This window comes from Eurytemora carolleeae, unplaced genomic scaffold (genome assembly GCF_000591075.1).
Source record: "Eurytemora carolleeae unplaced genomic scaffold, Eaff_2.0 scaffold93, whole genome shotgun sequence".
NCBI classification, from domain to species: Eukaryota; Metazoa; Arthropoda; class Copepoda; order Calanoida; family Temoridae; genus Eurytemora; species Eurytemora carolleeae.
This window is the reverse complement of record NW_019396929.1, coordinates 291,343-309,962: the sequence shown is the minus strand read 5'-3', so window position 1 is coordinate 309,962 and position 18,620 is coordinate 291,343. Positions and strand designations below refer to the sequence as shown.

Here is an 18,620-nt window from a genome sequence, read left to right as displayed (position 1 = left end):
AATAAAAAAAAATGTTACCTTTTGGAGCTGCAACATCTTCTTCAGATGCTAAACCTAGTCTACCAGCAGCCCCTCGGCCCCAGGAATAAACATCCCCCTTAATGAGATTATTTAACAAAAGATTTTATCAATCAAGAAATAATGATATCCTTTTATTTGCCTTAATATTTGTGCTATCAAAATTCTTATTGTGTTCTTCTTGGCTTCAAAGTGTATATTACCATTTAGAATTTTGTCATGAAAAAGATCATCTAGGGTAATACAAATTAGCAATGTAGGAATTGCAAAATGTTTTGCATTTTGAGAACACATTTGAAATTTTTTTTTTTAATTTGAAAGTCAAGTTTTGAATGAAACATTAATGTACTCTTTTTATCTACAGTGGTAATTAGAAATCTTCCATAACTATTTTTTAATGAAAGTTGTATTTTTGTTTTTTTTGTCTTTTTAAATTTTTAACTTCAACTTTTTAAATAATTGTTAGTAAAAATAATTACAGTTTTCTAAAATGTCAGAACAATTTTTAGACTAGAAGTAAGAACAAAAATAACAACCATTCTTAAGTTATCAGGATACTACTATAAAGAATGATTTTAAAAAAGACAAGCAAAAAAATAATTCAGATTTGTTTAAGTAGAATATTTTTTTTTCGTCAACCATAAATCCTTTTGTTTAAAAAATTGCCATGCCACTATTAAAAAGTTAAATAGTAACAATGAAATCAACTTATTCTTTTCATAAATATTTTTTTTAAAAAGGTAGCGCACACCTGTCCCCCCACAACCACAACATGCTCACTACCACAGCCGATTGCCACCACATCAACACTAAAATAATAATTGCATTACCAGTAGAACAGGAGAGGGGGCATGCACATTGTCAAAAAAAAAAACATTTTCTGAAAAGCAAAGTTAACTCTGAAACCAACTGCTGCTCAAAAATATATCATTTTATAATCTTATTTTTGTAGCTCTGGAAATGAAAATTTCAAAACAGTAGAACTATAATTTTGGAATAATAGTTTGTAAAATTCAGTTAACTAAAATTCTAGGATCCATTTTATCTTTTTATAGAATCCAAATCCAGCTATTTGAATATTTTTTTATATTGATTATAGAAAACATCATGAAATAAGTTCATGATTTTATAACTGGATATACCCTGGATCTTGATAAGCTTAATGCATTTCAAAAAATCCAATTTGTATTTGATCCCGTTTGCATGCAAACTATACATAATTCTGTTATGATATTAAAGTTTTTGTACAAATATATATATATATACGTTTTAACAATTCAAATAAAAAAAATAAAAAATGAACAATTATATTGATCTGCTTTTTCACATCAGTGATTTGAAAATCAAATAACAACAGAGTTTACTGATAATGATCAATTTTAATATCTATAATGATTAATATAAGATTAATTTTTTTTATGATTTATAATAAAAATAAAATAAATGATACTAATAATATTGAAAATAATAGTAATAGTAATAAGAATTAGTTATGATAAATGATGATATAATAATAGAAAATGTAAGTTATAATAATCAATCTACTATTTACATAAATAATTATAAAAGAAATTAGGCATTGTGTAAGCTTATATAAAGAATTTAGTTGCATTATTGCATAATTTATAATCCTGTTGGAATATTTAGAGTAATTTTACAAAAAAATTTTATTTATAAAGTGTGTATCAAACATGGTAATTTCTTTAACAAAATAGAATAATGACAGTTGTCTACTTGAAATTAGATAATTGCTTTGTGTCAAAAACTTTTGTGTCAAAAACTACCTTTTTCGGCTACATTAATTTCAAACTTTTCAAAAACTTTCATGTCCCAAATTTTTTCAGAATGCAAAATTCAAAATATTTATCATATTTACAATACGACTATTTTCAACTTTGATTTGCCTTTCATTAAAAATAACTTTGAAAACTTATATTGCAGAAATGAAAGAACGAATCACCCACACCCAATATATATATAGGATTTAGAAACACAAAGATCCAGACAGCTATGAAAGTTACTCATCAATTTTAAGACTTTTTTTTCTTTGTGTTGCGATGCCCCAGTCTTTAGCTTAAAAGCATACTTTTTTCTGTAATTTGATCGGGACGCATATGGGTTTTATTGGGTACAAGACAAGTAATTGACAAGGGTACAAGAAAAGTTAAGAGAATTTTACTTTACCATGGGTTCCTAAGACCAATTGTGTCTAAAAGACATACAGAGCTCAGCAAGGGATGTTTTGTAGACAAAGTTAGTAGAGTAAAATTTTAATTTTCCAAAAAAGTAGATGTACACAATTTTATAGTCTTTTAAAATGAAAATGCACGAATTTTACTTGAAAACTTTGCAGAACTTGTGGTTATTTTATATTAACTGTCCTAATGGACGTTTAGTAACTTAACCTAGCCCTCCGTTGGGGGATTCATAGGTCGGTAGTGTCAGTAAAAAGGTGGTAAAATATATTATGGGACACATGGTTTCTGACTGGGACATACGATACCTGAGAAGCTGTTCTATAAGTTTAGGTCTCGCACTACTATTCCAATCTCCATGTCCCAAAGCTCCAAAGGAACCGTCTCCACAGGTCATTACTATTCCATTGTCACTGTAACAGTGACATAATTAGGAGACTAATTAATGAATTGTTAAATAAGGTCACCTGAACACCAAGTAAAAAAAATACCAAGAAATAAATTATTTTGTTTTTCTGATCAACTGGTATATTTCCAATCTAATCAAAAGACTTTAAATGTAATATTATATTGCAATCCCATCTTCTAATTCAATTGTGAACATTTTCTCTTTGCATACATTGTAAAACAAAAAAAGTCAGTGGATTTAATAATAAACTTTTGAGGATTTTTAAAATTTTAAAATTTTAAAAATCGAATTTTGTTGGAGGCTATTTTTTATTTTGATCATCCATAAACCTTTCGTGGGGTCAGGTAAGGTCCCACAGAAAATTTGGGACCAATCGGTTCAGCTGTTTTGAGGTTTGTTGGATGCAAACAAAAACCCAGACAAGCAAAGTATATATAGAAAGTATTTTTTAAACATTTTTCAATAATTTTGAATGTCCTACTTCAGAAAAAGGCAAAAGGTGGCACCTTTTCTTATATTTTGAAGAAAACACGGCTAAAATCAATATTTTGATCATTATATTTATTTAAATTTGTTTGGTTCTGCTGTCCAATAACAAGGGTTTGTATGCCATTGGTTAGTGCTCAGAATATATCAATATTAAAGATTGATATTTGCATAACTATCACTGTGATTTAAAGGTCTCACATTCTCAAGCAAAAATTAATGAGAATTTTGCAAATAACTAAAACTAACAATAAGTGCTTTATATTGAAATCATGTATATGTAGAGGGCTAAGAAAAGCATAAGTGAGTTAAAACAGTAAAATCTGAGCCCCAGGTGTTGCGACACTTCAAAGTCAAACCTGATTTAAAAATTGATTATAAGTAGGCTGAATCTATGTGCTATTGATCAGCAGTCCCATTTTGAAAATGGGTTCATGTTTCATGTTTTTATTTAACTCTAACTGTTCTTTCCTTATTTTTTACCTCGAAAATACAGAAAATCCATTTCCTGCACAAACTCTTGTAATAGACTTCCCCTTCAGAACTTCAACACACTGGGGTTTAGATCTCCAATTTTCTAAATACACAAAAACATTTGGGTAAAGACTAAATTGGGCAAGTTCTTACATTGACATGTTATTGTTATTAACATGGGATGCTTGTTAACAAGAAAAATGCCTTTTCCGGTCCAAAATTTTCTATTCCGAATTTGTTAATTTATGTTATTCCTCCTTTTTAAAAAATCTTTCTAACTTTTGGCTAATTTTTTCTAACAATGTGGCAGCTTTATCAGAAATTCCATTGTATAGATGAAATAAGACATTGGAGCAGTGGCTGTTTCCCAAAGCCATTTTTTTATTCATTATTTATTTTCTTACCTAGTTCTCCATGTCCAAGTTGACCCTTCCTTCCCTCTCCCCAGGTGAAAACTAGACCTTCCATGGTGAGTGTGATAACATGAGTTCCACTCACAGATACCTGCTGGATCAAAGATCTGGCAAATATAAAAATTTGTATTTATTACTGTAAACTCTAGTTCATTTCAAGTACTTTTTTTGGCCTTTAAAACATCTTTGATCATTGAGTTAGAATAGAAGTGTCATTTATTATTTCCAAAAATATGAGTTTTCATGATGGTATAGCGGAACACTCATTTTAAAGTGATTTTTATCCTAGTTTCTAATGATCTTCCATTGAGAGAGTGACATGTCTCATCCATAACTGTACCCGGCCTTAAAAGCTTTGTCTGATTAATTATTATGTCAATGCTTTTATTTAAAAAATATGTATTTTCCTTTGTGGTTTCTCTTCAAAAGTGACTTGCACATTTTTTTCAGAATCAAGAGGGAAATTAACAGTTTTCAAATCAGAAAACTATGTTTTTTTTCCACATTAATGATCAGATTAAGGTTTCAAGGGTAACGTTGCTAATCAGGCATGCCTCTCTTCAAGATAATCTATAGTAAAATATTGTACCTTGGTGGCAGCTGTATAGGGGTCAGATTTAATGAAGATCCAAAAGCCTGTCACATACATTTTTCAGGCAATTCAGAATATTAGTTTTGTTTAGTTCTTAATCCTTCTAATCCTTTTGAAACAAATTTACTCATTTTCGCTAAGCTGCTAGAAGGGAAAAAGAAAAAGGAAAAGGAGATTGAAAATAGAAATGCATAAAATTTATTTGTTTGAAAAAAGAGAAATTAGTTTTTCATCCTGTCTATATTAAACAATTCCATTATATAGAATGAGAAGATCAAATTAAATGCAACCTGACTGGTGCGACTAATTGTGACTTTGTCTTTGCTCCTAATTTTGATTTTAAGAACCAAATTATTTGGTTCTTATCTATGACCAATTATTTATTTGCTAAAACTTTGCGAAATTTGTGCAAAATATTTTGTTCAATTTGTGCAATTATTATTCTCGCCGCAACTACCTCAAATTGAAGTCCAAACTTTTACATTGTGAAACGTCCGTGGTGGTCGTACCCTGCTGGGATAACTATAATACATAGATTGATCATTGATCCTTTATTTTAAAGGTGCTTAAATGGCATATCGAAATCAAAGATGTACAATACTACACACAAAGTTACGACCTTTGTTCAAGCAATGTATTCTACGCGAAATGCGTCATTTGTGTAAAAACCTTAGAAATACGCAATTACACTCAACTGGAGAAAAAACGAAAGGTCGCAAAATTGATAACTAAAATATTGAAAAATATATATTTCCTTCATGTAGTAGAGTACAGATCTTGAGGGTCTTCCAGTTCGAGGCTAAACAAACATAGATATATGTTTAGAGTATCAGTGAGAACCAGAAAATTCTGGGATAGGAAGACGACATTAAAGCAATGATTAAGTGTATTTGATGTTTTTAAATGGGTCTGTTTACACTTAACATTCAGGTGGATTTAACGGTTCTGTCAATATTTAAGATATCTGTGATTTTTGATCACAATTAGACCCATTAAACATATTTTTACCCTTTTTTCTTAAATACTTTTTTTACTTTTTTGTTGGTATGTAAGCATTTTGAATAAAAAAGTATAGAATAAACAAATCCGTAATTATATAGACCAAAACACGTTTGATTTCAAATAAAAGAAACCGAACTACTGAAACTATATTGATTTCAAGTCATAACTCAAAAACTCATCTTTCTGGTTCTCACCAAATTAACCAGAAAACTGTGGAATGGGTGTCGTCATTGGAATTTTTTCTCTCTTTTTAATGACGCCAAGGATTGTGTAGTTTGTAAATATTAAAACTAAGATATTTCGGGAAAAATATAGTTTGAAAATTGCAAAAGATTTTGCGAAATAGTAAGTCGAGTTTTAAGCCAAAGTGATAACTTTAAATATTCCGATAAACAAGAGGTTCATACAAATTGTTGAGTCTAAACAGACCAATTTCACTTGATAACTAATTTAATAATGTGTCACAACATTATGTATACTTAAAGGACTGTAAAGGAAAAATAAAAGGGGGTATGGCTGAAACCTAAGAACTTCAGGAGTTGATTGTGTAGCATCATAATCACGTGTCTCCGTCAGTATCAAGTAACAATGATACTGCACTGCCATTGGTGGGAGTTCTGGTCACGTGATACAGACGAATCAATTATATCATCAAATAACTGAAGGGCCCGGCTTTGCCCCTGAACAAAAAACTTTTTTTTAGCCTATAACACCTCCTGGCCACCCATGAGTGTCCACATAAAATTTCAGCCCAATCGGTCCAGCCGTTTGGCCGGCTACAGACAACATATATATATTTACGAATGTCTTGTTTTATTATATAGATTATTTATATGAAAAATTGAAATTATTAAATTCCAATAATAATAAGAGCAAACCTGAGTTTTTCAGGCTCCTCTGGGATATCTTTGTTATTAGATTGGTTGCGTATTTGCTGAATATAATCTGATTTAACTTTAGATTTTTATAAGTTTTGATATAATTTTGACATAGTTTTTTAATCAACTTCTAGAGACAGGAACATCAGATAGAACTCTTATAGGTCTCGATCAACTCCTGAAGTTATCCTTTTTTCTTTAGTTCCTTTAATTATTGATTAAATGTCGTCTTCCTATTCTACAGTTTTCTAAATCAGGGTGTACGTAGAAATAAAGAGTAAAGACACTAATTATTCCACTTATTCATATTTTTACACAATTTATTTCTCAAGAATATTTACTTCGGAAAACTTTACACACAACAAATTAGTGATACATCATTATTCTTTGTTCAGCTCAGACGGGATTAGTATACCCTTTCATGGAAATATTTAAACAAAAGCTCTCAATTGCTTCAGTAACTTAACTTAAATCTATCGTATTTATGTTTGTAAATATCTGTTTTGTTACTGCAAATGCTCGATTCACAATGGTACCCTTGAAACCCTATCTGACAGTAATGTAGAAGATATTGTCATTTGTTTTGTCTAAAAGTGTTATATTCTGGTAATTCCTATATGATTCACTACAATAGAAATGCGCATATAACTGTTATGAGAAAATATAATTTAAAAAGTCAGCTTTTAAATGATAAATGTTATATTCTTATCTTTAAGGGTGCCTTTGAGAATCGGGAATTGTCGGCTTTGAATGGAGAATCACCCGAAAATACAATTATAGTCCCTTTAATATTTTATTTGGTCGTTTCAAAAATTTCCTATTTGTTGGATAAAATAACTTTTAATGATTTCTTACGATCAGGATTCTGATGATAAGCATCATTTATTGAATACTTGACGTTAATCCTATATATAGATAATCTCACTCTCACAATTAGAATTTTTGGGAAAATAACAAATATTCAAAAAGAATTGTTTTAATTCAAAATTTTCCTTTTGTCGAACCTTGGACATTGCTTTGAACCAAAAACTCAAAAACTTTGTTCTTTAGCATTTTATCAGAATACCTCTCTAACATTCTTGACATGGCAATAAAATATGCAATAGGACCCTGAAATCTTTTAGAAATGAAAGACAACTTTTATGACTCGAGATATGATTTTAAATAGATCGATGAGCATCAAACACATGTGCACTAATCTACAGTGTACATACGTATATTTTTGAGCTTCTGGTAATACTGGTACACGCATATAAAATATACAGAAGATTGCACAGATTTCTGGGGATCACTGTAGTAATATTTTTACCTTCTGCCCACTTCCTGCCATTATTTCCTCCTCCATTAGTTCCATTTCATCATAATACCTAGTAAACAAGTATTCACTTTCGAACCCATTTTTACTATTTTATTAAGATTTTTTGTTTTATGTTCTTTTATATTTTTTGCTCGGCTAATGTTTAAATATAGAATATTAAAAGTTTTTTATACTAAATTAGGAAGTTTTACGTTGTAAGCTTTAGCTTAAATATTTAACTCATCGATATGGACGATTTAAATATTTAACACCAGGAAAATGATACATAGTTTGTGTATTCATGAAACCAATTTTTTTTTAATGTAATAAATTTGGAATTAAGTCTGAGTTCATTATTTTTCAGAACTTTGATGATATAACTTAGATTTCGCGCATTCTATAGTTTTGGACTTTGGTGATTGAACAACTGGCATTCCTGGCATTAGCATTAAAAAAGAGTCTTGTTTGCAGCATAAATCAAATTAAATTAGTTCTGTTCATTCATAAGTTTGTAGCTTTATTAAAATATAAAAATATAAATGAATTAAATTTAACCAACGAGATTTTGAATTTAAGAATGATTATGAATGTTCCAAAAGAAGTGACAATATATTTGCAAAGGCATTGAGTCTTTGCCACAAACTCAAATGTTCTAATCCTTATATCTTTGCAACCTGTTGGTGTGAACTTTTGAAATTTCAAACTTTGATTACTTGAACTAACGTGATTTACATTTTGAAATATCTAAGGTCTACGCCATTGGGTTGTAAAGATATAAGGATTGGAAAATCAGAGTTTGTGGCAAAGACTCAATTCCTTTCACTAAGGAATTAGCAGATTTTCAAGTTTCTTCCACGGCTACTGATTAATGTATTTAAGTATTTCAAGAAAATATTTATATAACAAGGTAGTAGATAACAAGGTAGTTAATAATAAGGTAGTATATAACAAGGTAGTATATAACAAGGTAGTAAATAACAAGGTAATAGATAACAAGGCAGTAAATAACAAGGTAGTAATTAACAAGGTAGTAAATAACAAGGTAGTAAATAACAAGGTAGTATATAACAAGGTAGTAATTAACAAGGTAGTAGATAACAAGGTAGTAGATAACAAGGTAGTAGATAACAAGGTAGTAGATAACAAGGTAGTAGATATCAAGGTAGTAGATAACAAGGTAGTAGATAACAAGTAGATGGAATGAATGTTTAGAGTCCAAGTTTTCAAAGTGAGGTAATTAAAAAAATCTAGAATTTTTAGCTTAATTGTTAAGGTGTTAGGGAGATTTTTCAAAATTATATTAAGTACTTTGTAAAACCACAGCAATTTTTTTGTAAAACAACAGCAACAAACAGCAAATAATGGCTACTTTAGGCAGAATTTGTTAGGTTATTTACCCTATGCATGCAATAAAAATATTTTTTTTTGTAAAATAAACTTTTAAATTACTGGATCTGAGGAGTTCAAAATAATGAAATTTTACAGATAATCTGCAGGAGGTCACGCACCAACTACAATATTATTACAATAAACTCAGAATCCCGCTACAGGAGGTCACGCACCAACTACAATATTATTACAATAAATTCAGGATCCCACTGCAGGAGGTCACGCACCAACTACAATATTATTAAGATAAACTCAGGATCCCGCTGCAGGAGGTCACGCACTGACTACAATATTATTACAATAAACTCAGGATCCCACTGCAGGAGGTCAAGCACAAACTACAATATTATTACAATAAACTCAGGATCCCGCTGCAGGAGGTCATGCACCATCTACAATATTATTACAATTAGACTAAAAGGATTTTAAACCTAACTGTAAGTTAGCCTCAATTGATAAAGTAGCATGTCTGATTCACAAAAGCTTTTTTTTAGATTGACTTTAGCTGAAAAAATGAAAAATTAACAGAATTAAACGTTTTTCAAGATAGGAAAACAACGTTATCTTCCACATTATTGATCAGATTAAGGTTTCATATGGTACGGTTGAGAATCACTTAATATTTGTTTATTGAGTTTTTAAAATTGGTAAAATCTGTTTTTGATTGAGTTAAATGTTAGATTGATAATTCCAAAATTTATTTATATTATTAAAAACCCCAGTGGGCCAGTAAACTATCCATTGTAACATTGCTCTATGAATGGTCATTTTTAAATAACTTTTTGTGATGCAAAGGAAAGGCTACAGGAGCTTCAAAAGGCCCGTTGGCATGGTAATTCAATAAAATCTAAAATTTCTTTTTTTAATCATACAACTTTTAAAAGCTCTTTAATCATATGTTCAAACCCCCAGCTTTTTAAAAGTTGTATTTTCTTCTGTCTGACCAAAACTGGTAATTCTCAGACAACCTAGGTTAATTGTTCCTTCATACTTCATTTTTCTAATGAGCAACGATTTTGAAATTTTTTTTTCTTCATTTTTACACAATTTTGTCTGTTCACAAGGATATTTACAGAAAGCTGCCTTTTATCTAAAATATTTTGAAAATGTCGATTTTTTATTAAATGATTTAAAACTTACCTGTTTAAATAAAGGAGAATAGGGTCCCCTCACCGGTGCAAACTGTCCTTTCATGATCTTATTCACTAATGCTGGTAGGTTAGAGCCCTTTAATATATCTATATATAAATTTGGCTTGTCTGTCTGGGTGTCTGTTTGTTTATTTGTATCCAATAAACGTCAAAACGGCTGAACCGATTGGGCCCAATTTTTTTGTGGGACATCATGTGACCACAGGGAAGGTTTACGAATAATAAGAATTTAAAAAAATGTGTTTTAAAGGTTTTCAATTTTGTTAAAATAATTTAAATTCTTGAAAATCCGCGAATTTTTTTTAAAAATCCGCGAAATTTTTTTCTTCTTTGTTTTAAAATGTAAACAAAAAGAACACACTTTTTATAACACAATTTAAATAGAAGATGGGCGCGAAGCGCCCTAAAAGCCTAGTAAATATATATGTAAACTTCTTGTATAACAAATATTTAAAAACATTCAAAATTGTTAAACGGATAAAAGAAATAAGAGTAAAATTTTTAAAAGTGAACATTTTTAAGGAGCAAAGATTTTGATTCTGTCCGTTCAAAAACCATACATGGGGCCCCATTGGTTCGGCCTTCCTAGGTTAAAATTGAATTGATACAAACAGACACCCAAACACATATACAGGGTTTCCCCCAAAGGATGAGAGTTTCCTTTTAAAATGATTCCCTGCAACTTATTTCTTTCTTTTCTTAATTGTTTGATAGGCCATAAAAAGATTATATTCAAGATAGAAAACTAAATTATCCTTGAAATCGTCATAATTAAAGAGTTTCAGGTCGTCTTTTCAGTCTCATCCTTTGTGGATACTCCTGTATGTAGATGGAGATATTATGCATGTAAATATTCGAATTGTTTGTAACATTTGAGATATTAAGCAAATTGCATGTGTAAATTTGCAATGTATGTCCAAAATTCATTAAAAATAATAATTTGAATAACTAAGATTCTAGGTCAAAAAATTACTTAACCTCAAATGTTTTCTGCAAGCAAGCCATCTCATAAAGAATACAACCCAAGGCCCAAATATCTGATTTCTCATCGTAAACCTGAAAATTATTTATATATTAGTCTAATTTATGAAATTAGGAATGTCTTGTTATGCAATTATTTGATTTGGAATTGAGCCTTTGCCACAATTAATCTAATTTTAAATCCCTATACCTTCGCAACCTGAAGATGTAAACCTTTTATGTATCAAACAATTAGTCAGAATTCAAAGTTTAACATGTCAAAGGTCTGCATAACATAATTATAGATGAGACAAAATTTTAAAAAAAGACTCACTTAAAATTTATCTTTATCTGTAAACGCAGGGTTGAGACACACCCCCCCCCCCCCTCCTGCCTTTGTTAAATAAGAAAGATGAAAAGTTAAACATAGAACAAATCTCCCGAAGGTTTAGAAAGTTTTTATAATAGCAAACATTATTAAGCTTTGTTTATTAATGTCTATACTAAAAGAGACAAAAAAAATTATACTCTGAAACTTTTTTCTATGTTTTATTGAAAATACTAAGCATACATCATTATAATAATGACATTTTATAGAAAGGACATTTAATTATATAGAACATTTTAAAGATACGACATTCTTTAGACAGGACATTTCATAGACAGTAATTATGATAATTTTGAGACATTTAAGATAGGGCGTTCATTTCATAGACAGGACATTAACTGAATGGCAATCTGAAAAGATAACGAATCTAAATCATTTCCTTCTTACGAAATATGTTTTCGAAATATTTTATAAATTTTTACAAAATTTTTTTTATAAATATATGTATTAGAAATTGTTATTTATTTGTTGTCTATAAAAATTTCTGTATATGAAATATCCTTAGCTTTGAAATGTCAACCTTTGATAATGTCAACCTATAAAATGTCTCTAGAACGCCCAACAACTTTTTACCTTTCCTTCGCACATTTCAGGGCTAATATAGTAGGGAGTCCCTAGAACAGTGTGAGCACCACCTAGAACAAGTAATCTTAAGATATCACTGCAAATAACACTACTGGTATGACTTGGTGACCTCTTAGCTCCTCCTCCTAGTTTTGGTTTTACACACAAGTTTTTTAATCCCGATATCATTCCAACCTGCTAATGTAAACCTGTGATATTTCAAACTTAGATCATTTGACCTAACAGAATCGATAGTTAATGATTTAGTAGGTCTACGACATCGGGTTTCAAAGATATAGGGAAGTAAAAATCAGAGGTTTTTGAAAAAAACTCAATTAAAACTCAGTTCAACATGAAATTGAAACAACGATCCAGAAGTCTAAACTAGAAAGGATGGCAGAGGTTAGAAATATAATCAAAAATAAAATGAAGTTTTAAAAACGTTGTGATGGAGGTACTTGCATTAATGAACGATTGAAAAACATATTTGAATTATGATAAATTTATAACATAATTGAGAGAAAAAAACATGTTTACTAAAAACGAACAAATGCTTACGTAGGTATTTTCTGTTATGTTTATATTTATGTTTATCCTCCAAAATTATACGTCACCTTGCTTTGTTGTCAGCATCTTTGATATTCCAAAATCTCCAACTTTGACAAGATTATCCTTGGTTAAGAATATATTTGCTGTTTTCAAATCTCTAAAATTCCCAGGAACAAGGATTAAAAACAAAACTGAGAATATTTTAAAATAAAATTTTTAAACCATGTATGGTTACCCACAAAGAATAAGTCTTTAATAACGACCCGAATCTCTGGAAATATAACGATCTAAAGGTAGAATATTTTTTTTAACGTAATATTGAAATGGTTTACAATGAGTTTGGTAAAAAGATAACTGTGTTGAAAACAACGGAAAACCAATAGCTTTTCTCTCGTTTTAGAATTTTCAAAACTAACAAACCAAAGCGCTTGAAGCTAACATGTATATATTGTTATATTCTTAAAACATTTTGATTTTGAAATTAAAAAAACAAGATTGTCAGAAATCAAAATTTAAAAAGGAGGCCAAATTTAATTTTTGACATGTCCAGACCAGTTATGAACCGACTTAAGGTATGTTTGACATAATTTATTTTGTTAAAAGAGTGCCATGGCGCCATTAACAACGGTATCCTCTCAACTTTTTATCAGTACAGATTTTTGAGTTATCCTTGTTTCTCTGTCTGAAAATTGCTCGCTGCAAAAATTATTTATACAGCAGTGGCAATAAAGAAAGTTTATAGAAGTTATGTGCCGCATTGTAAACCAGATGAAGGACCATAAAGGGTTTTTTAAAACTTGCTACAGTGAAAAGAAAAAAAAACTGTGTAAGAGGAATACGATTTTTTTACTCAAATGAGGATTTAAAATACTTGTAAAACTATTTTCTTTGTAGCACCATTAAATTCACTTAAAGGGAGTGTTCGCGAAAAATGAAATGGGGTAAAGGCTTAATGCGATAAAAAGGCGCTTTTGATCGCCACTAATCCTACTTCTATCTGTTGCGTTTATAAGGAGAAAAATGTTAAAGACGTCTCATACCGAATAACTTAGCGCCCATACAAATTGAGAAAATTGCAACATACAACTTAGACAGTAAAACATCAATTTAATTTCTAACAAAGCATTCAGATATTACAACCTATAGTCATTGATTATCTTTCGCCACATTTGTATATTGTTCATATTTATATAATTTTTTTTTTTTTTTAAACGCTTTAACGGATTTCGAAAAATGTGAGTGGTGCGCGGCATTCTTAGATAGTTGCGCAAGCAACAAGAGAAATAATCAAATTCAAAACAAATTTATTAAAAAATATTATAAAATATAAACTATTTACAAATGTGGCGAAAGATAATCGATGACTATAGGTTGTAATATCTGAATGATTTAACATGTTTCTCCTTTTAGACGCAACAGATAGAAGTATGATTAGTAGCGATCAAAAGCGCTTTTTTATCGCATTAAGTCTATACCTCTTTCATTTTTCGCGAACACTCCCTTTAAAGATTGATTTGATGTCGTTTTCTTGTTCCTACTGCATACAGTTAGATGACGGAATAATATTTGTATTGTTCTGGGATACCTGTGGAGAACGTTATTATCATGCATATGCCTGATAGCTGACACCATTTGACTTAATACAAACACAAACTTTAGAATATGCAGTTGTTTTAGAGGTTTGGGACCCCTTCTTACCTTTCCTCCAGGAAAGATCAGACCAAATAAGTTCTGAGTTCTTTGCTATACCGTAAAATATTCGCACAAACTTTATCCCCCTACCTTCATAATTAGTTATAATCTTACATCACCTCAGGGTTCTGAAGACCAATTTTGCCCAGAAAACATCCAGAGCGCAGCTAAGGATGTTTTCTAATCAAAAATGGTTGTGGATATCCATGGCCATGATCAAGTAAAATTTATTATGGCCAAAAAAAGTAGTAGTTTTTAGAGATAAAATTGCGCAAATTTTTTAACGAAATCTTCGCAGATTAGGTCGCCATTACGTTAAATTGTCCTAATGGACGTTAAGAAACGGTAAATTTATTATTAGACGGGTTGTTTCTCTTTTTCATTTTTATAACATATTATAAATTGATTTAAAAAAAACAATTTTATTTAAAGTATTAAGGAACTGAAAACTAGCCTCAACGTTTTTGCAACACGATAGTGTATACGTGTAGACCTCAGACATTTTAAACTGTAGATTCTTTACAGATCAATAAGTCAAAGTTCTAAATATTAATGTTTTACGCCATCGTAAAAATATAGGAAATAAAAAAAGAGTTTTTTAAAAAAATGGGCAAATTTTGTAACACAGTTGTTTTATAACCGATAACTATGGGAAAAATATGATGTTTGTTAAGTGTTGATTCCTGAAAATATCCAGAATATCACGTTCTTCCATCCTGAATAGAAAAAGAACAAAGTTGAATAAAAGAAATATTACATAAGATTGTTTTCATAAATATCGTTTATGACATATTTTCGTTTCAGCTAACTTTTGGCGGTTTTTCTTAATTTCCTCCAATATGTGTTCGTATATTGTTCATACATTTTTCTGAAAGTAAACCACCGTTTACAAAAAATATCGTTCGTTTTGAAAAATTGCATCCTTTTACAAAATTATGCCCATGAATACGGTTATGAGTAATAAAGTTAAAATTTCAAAAATAAATTTAATATTAAAAGACGGCTAATTACATGACAATAAATAAAAGAATAATAGTAGAATAATAGAAAGGAGCAATATTAAAGATCCTAAAAAGAACGGATTTCCTTATTTTCATGATTCCTTGCACCTATCAACTTTATTCTTTCTTTGCAAAACCATCAAATAAGTCATTACCACATTTAAGGCAGAAGACTTAATTTTAGCTTGAAGTCTTTATGTTTCAAGTCGTCTATACAATCTCAAACTATGTTGATAACACTGTATATCACCTTGCGGTTCGTTTCACCAGCAGTTCAGCAAGATTTCCGCCATCAGCGTACTCCATTTCTAAACAATCATATTTAAAATTTTTTGTTAATTTCAATGTAAAAATAGCATTAACTGATCGAGGGGAGGAAGGCCAACCACATCAATCTCTAGTCCGAACCACATTCTCATCATTTTCGAAAACGGGGGGAAACCCTTCTTCACAAGTTCCCCCCCCTGACCATTACAAAATAATATATTGCCCCCCTAGCAAAAGTCCTAGTTGCGCCTCTGCTTAGTGGGTACAACAAATCTACCTTATTAGTAAATCAGAAATCAATGATTATTTTGTATGGGTTGAAATGGAAAGATTAAAGACCATGTTCACGCGAATTCTTTGGTATAAATTTTTATTTGTGAAAGTTATCCATTTGGGAGGCAGAAGAGATTCAATTTTTAACCAAAATAATGTTTGACATCATTCTCGTGGATTTAAAGATTCCAACATATCAAAATCCTTGGAAAACTTTATTCAGGTCATGTTTATTGTCCTAACGTCGCCATATTTTTAAAAAATGTATTTATTTTCTAGGATCGGATACTTTAAAAAATATAATATTGAAAGGACGATGATTTCGATGTGGTTCGGAGGAGAAAATGAGGAGAATGTGGTTCGGACTAGAGATTGATGTGGTTGGCCTTCCTCCCCTCACTGATCAATTGTAATGGTCAGTCAATAAAAAAGGTACAATAAGGGTTGAATACAGAACTGAAGTTTTGCCACAAACTCAGATGTTTAATCCTTATATCTTTACAACCCGATTGAAATATCAAAGGTTTAGACCGCAAAAGTATAAGGATATTAAAAAGAAAAATTAAATTAAATTAAAAATAAAGGGGGTTTAAAAAGCTAATATCGAATTGAATTCTATATTGATCGCTACTAGGGATTCCAGCGAACGAAAAGTTTCGTAAAAATTTGCGAACGTTTTCAGTCGCATTTCGCAATTTTTTTGCGAAATTTTGCGAACATTTCGCGAAAATGCGAAATGCAAATATATTTTCGCGAAATACGAAAATTTCGTAAAATGCGAAATGCGAAAATTTTGTGAAAATCATAAGCTTTATAGCTGCAACCATTAATTGTTAAAAAGAAAAGATATTTAAAATTAAATATTTAAAGTTTTATTGTGTCAAATAAATAATTTCTCTTCCTTTACTTTAATAAATGTTTGATGAAGAGAATTTGATTTCACTAGCTATCTTTTTAAGTTTCTGTCTGTCCGTCCACAATACATACGTAATAATCTTCACATTTTTCGCGAGCGAACGAAATGCAAAAATGAAGCGAAAAGGGCGCGACAAAATATTTTTTGTGAAAAATGCGAAATTTTAGCGAAAGGATTTTTCCTTTACAATGTAATACGAGTAAAAAATATATAAGTTTAAAGTAACTGCATTTACGAATTACAAATTCTGACCTATCATGAGAACACCATCTTTCTCAAAGCTGTCATGATAGCTGACAATGTTGGGATGATCTAGGGTTGCCAAAACTTTCACCTAAAACGATATATTTTTTTATTTCTTGGGGGGGGGGGGAATCAGTCCTTTAGCCCTAATCCTGTATTTGTGATGTATAGCATTTTATATTCCTTTCAGTATCCTCGCATCTAGATTTCCCAGAAATTGAAAAATTTACATTTTTCTTTCAAACTGCAATTTTTTTCTCAGAGTTGCAAAGGTCTTTTTGAATTTTTTAAAAATATTCTTAAGATGAGCTATAAAAGTAATTTGTTTTAAAAACTAGAAAAGGAATTGAGTTTTTCCCCCAAACTATGATTTTTTAATCCCTCTGTCTTTGCAATTCAATATCGTAGACGTTTGATATATCAAACTGTGATATCTGTTAGATTAAATAATCTAAGTTTGAAATAACTAAAGTTTACACCAGTAGGTTGCAAAGATATGGGGATTTCAAAATTTGAGTGTGTGGCAAAGACTTAATTCCTTTCTTGATATAATTTTTCTTATTTACTAATGCATGCAAGAGAAAAAAAGATATCAAATATTACCTCATTTAAAGCCATTTGGCGCTCATTTGCATTTAAATCCATCATGTTAATCTCCTATAAAATAATATTTTATTATGCTTATAACTATATAACTATATAACTTATAACACTGTTATTTTGGTTCGCAGGGACAAAATATAATCTTAAAAGGCGAGAACCTTCGAGATATAAAGAAAATTTAAGTCCAAATTTTTATAGCACGTCGTGCCAAAATCAAAGTGGTATAGGTAATTTTATGAAAGGTTTGTGAACTTGTCGTATTTCAATGGTCATTTCTAGATAAGATAAGCATTGAAACAAAGCAGAAGTCAAAATATAAAGTTGATTTCAATTTTTTTTTATTTCAATTGAAAAAAAGTATTTTGGAAAGCCTAACTTTTTGGATTAAATCCGGTAACCAATCAAAACTTTATAGTACAGCCTATTTAACTTTTTATAGCAGCACGATGCTTACTTTTTTAGCACGTTCATTATGAAATTCACGATGAAGTGGGTAAGAATGATTAAGTACACAATAGTTTCATAACAAAATTTTAAATTGAATTTCCTTTCATCCAAAATTGATATGTAGGTTTTAATTTGTGCACACACACGGATTAATTAACTTTATTGTCATTCTATTTTCTATTTGTCTCAAATTACTCCTAATATCGGGACCTTAAAACCTATATATATCCTTCATTGATGGTTTTTTAGCATCAAATATTTGTCTTGCTGAAGGGCCCGGCGTTACCCGTGGGATATTTTTTTTAACAAAAAAATTCGATTTTTTTAGCCTATAACGACCCCTGACCACCTATTTCAGCACAATCGGTCCAGCCGTTTGGCCGGCTATACGCAACATATATATGTACAAATGT

At 30.2% G+C, this 18,620-nt stretch overlaps 1 protein-coding gene across 1 annotated transcript in view; it reads right to left on the bottom strand.

The window, feature by feature from the left end:
- Window positions 1–18,620, bottom strand: part of LOC111710216 (serine/threonine-protein kinase Nek8) — a 44,438-nt gene that overhangs the window by 17,049 nt on the left and 8,769 nt on the right. The window contains exons 7-24 of the mRNA XM_023484278.1: window positions 17,761–17,814; window positions 17,167–17,248; window positions 15,709–15,766; window positions 15,141–15,173; window positions 14,351–14,401; window positions 12,831–12,922; window positions 12,226–12,287; window positions 11,283–11,360; window positions 10,294–10,380; window positions 9,331–9,383; window positions 7,777–7,870; window positions 5,342–5,386; window positions 4,585–4,631; window positions 3,987–4,102; window positions 3,592–3,685; window positions 2,522–2,626; window positions 770–827; window positions 19–97 (exon numbers count right to left, since the gene is read on the bottom strand). Coding sequence (XP_023340046.1) covers window positions 19–97; window positions 770–827; window positions 2,522–2,626; window positions 3,592–3,685; window positions 3,987–4,102; window positions 4,585–4,631; window positions 5,342–5,386; window positions 7,777–7,870; window positions 9,331–9,383; window positions 10,294–10,380; window positions 11,283–11,360; window positions 12,226–12,287; window positions 12,831–12,922; window positions 14,351–14,401; window positions 15,141–15,173; window positions 15,709–15,766; window positions 17,167–17,248; window positions 17,761–17,814 — 1,288 coding nt within the window. The remainder of the gene's footprint in view (window positions 1–18; window positions 98–769; window positions 828–2,521; window positions 2,627–3,591; window positions 3,686–3,986; window positions 4,103–4,584; window positions 4,632–5,341; window positions 5,387–7,776; window positions 7,871–9,330; window positions 9,384–10,293; window positions 10,381–11,282; window positions 11,361–12,225; window positions 12,288–12,830; window positions 12,923–14,350; window positions 14,402–15,140; window positions 15,174–15,708; window positions 15,767–17,166; window positions 17,249–17,760; window positions 17,815–18,620) is intronic.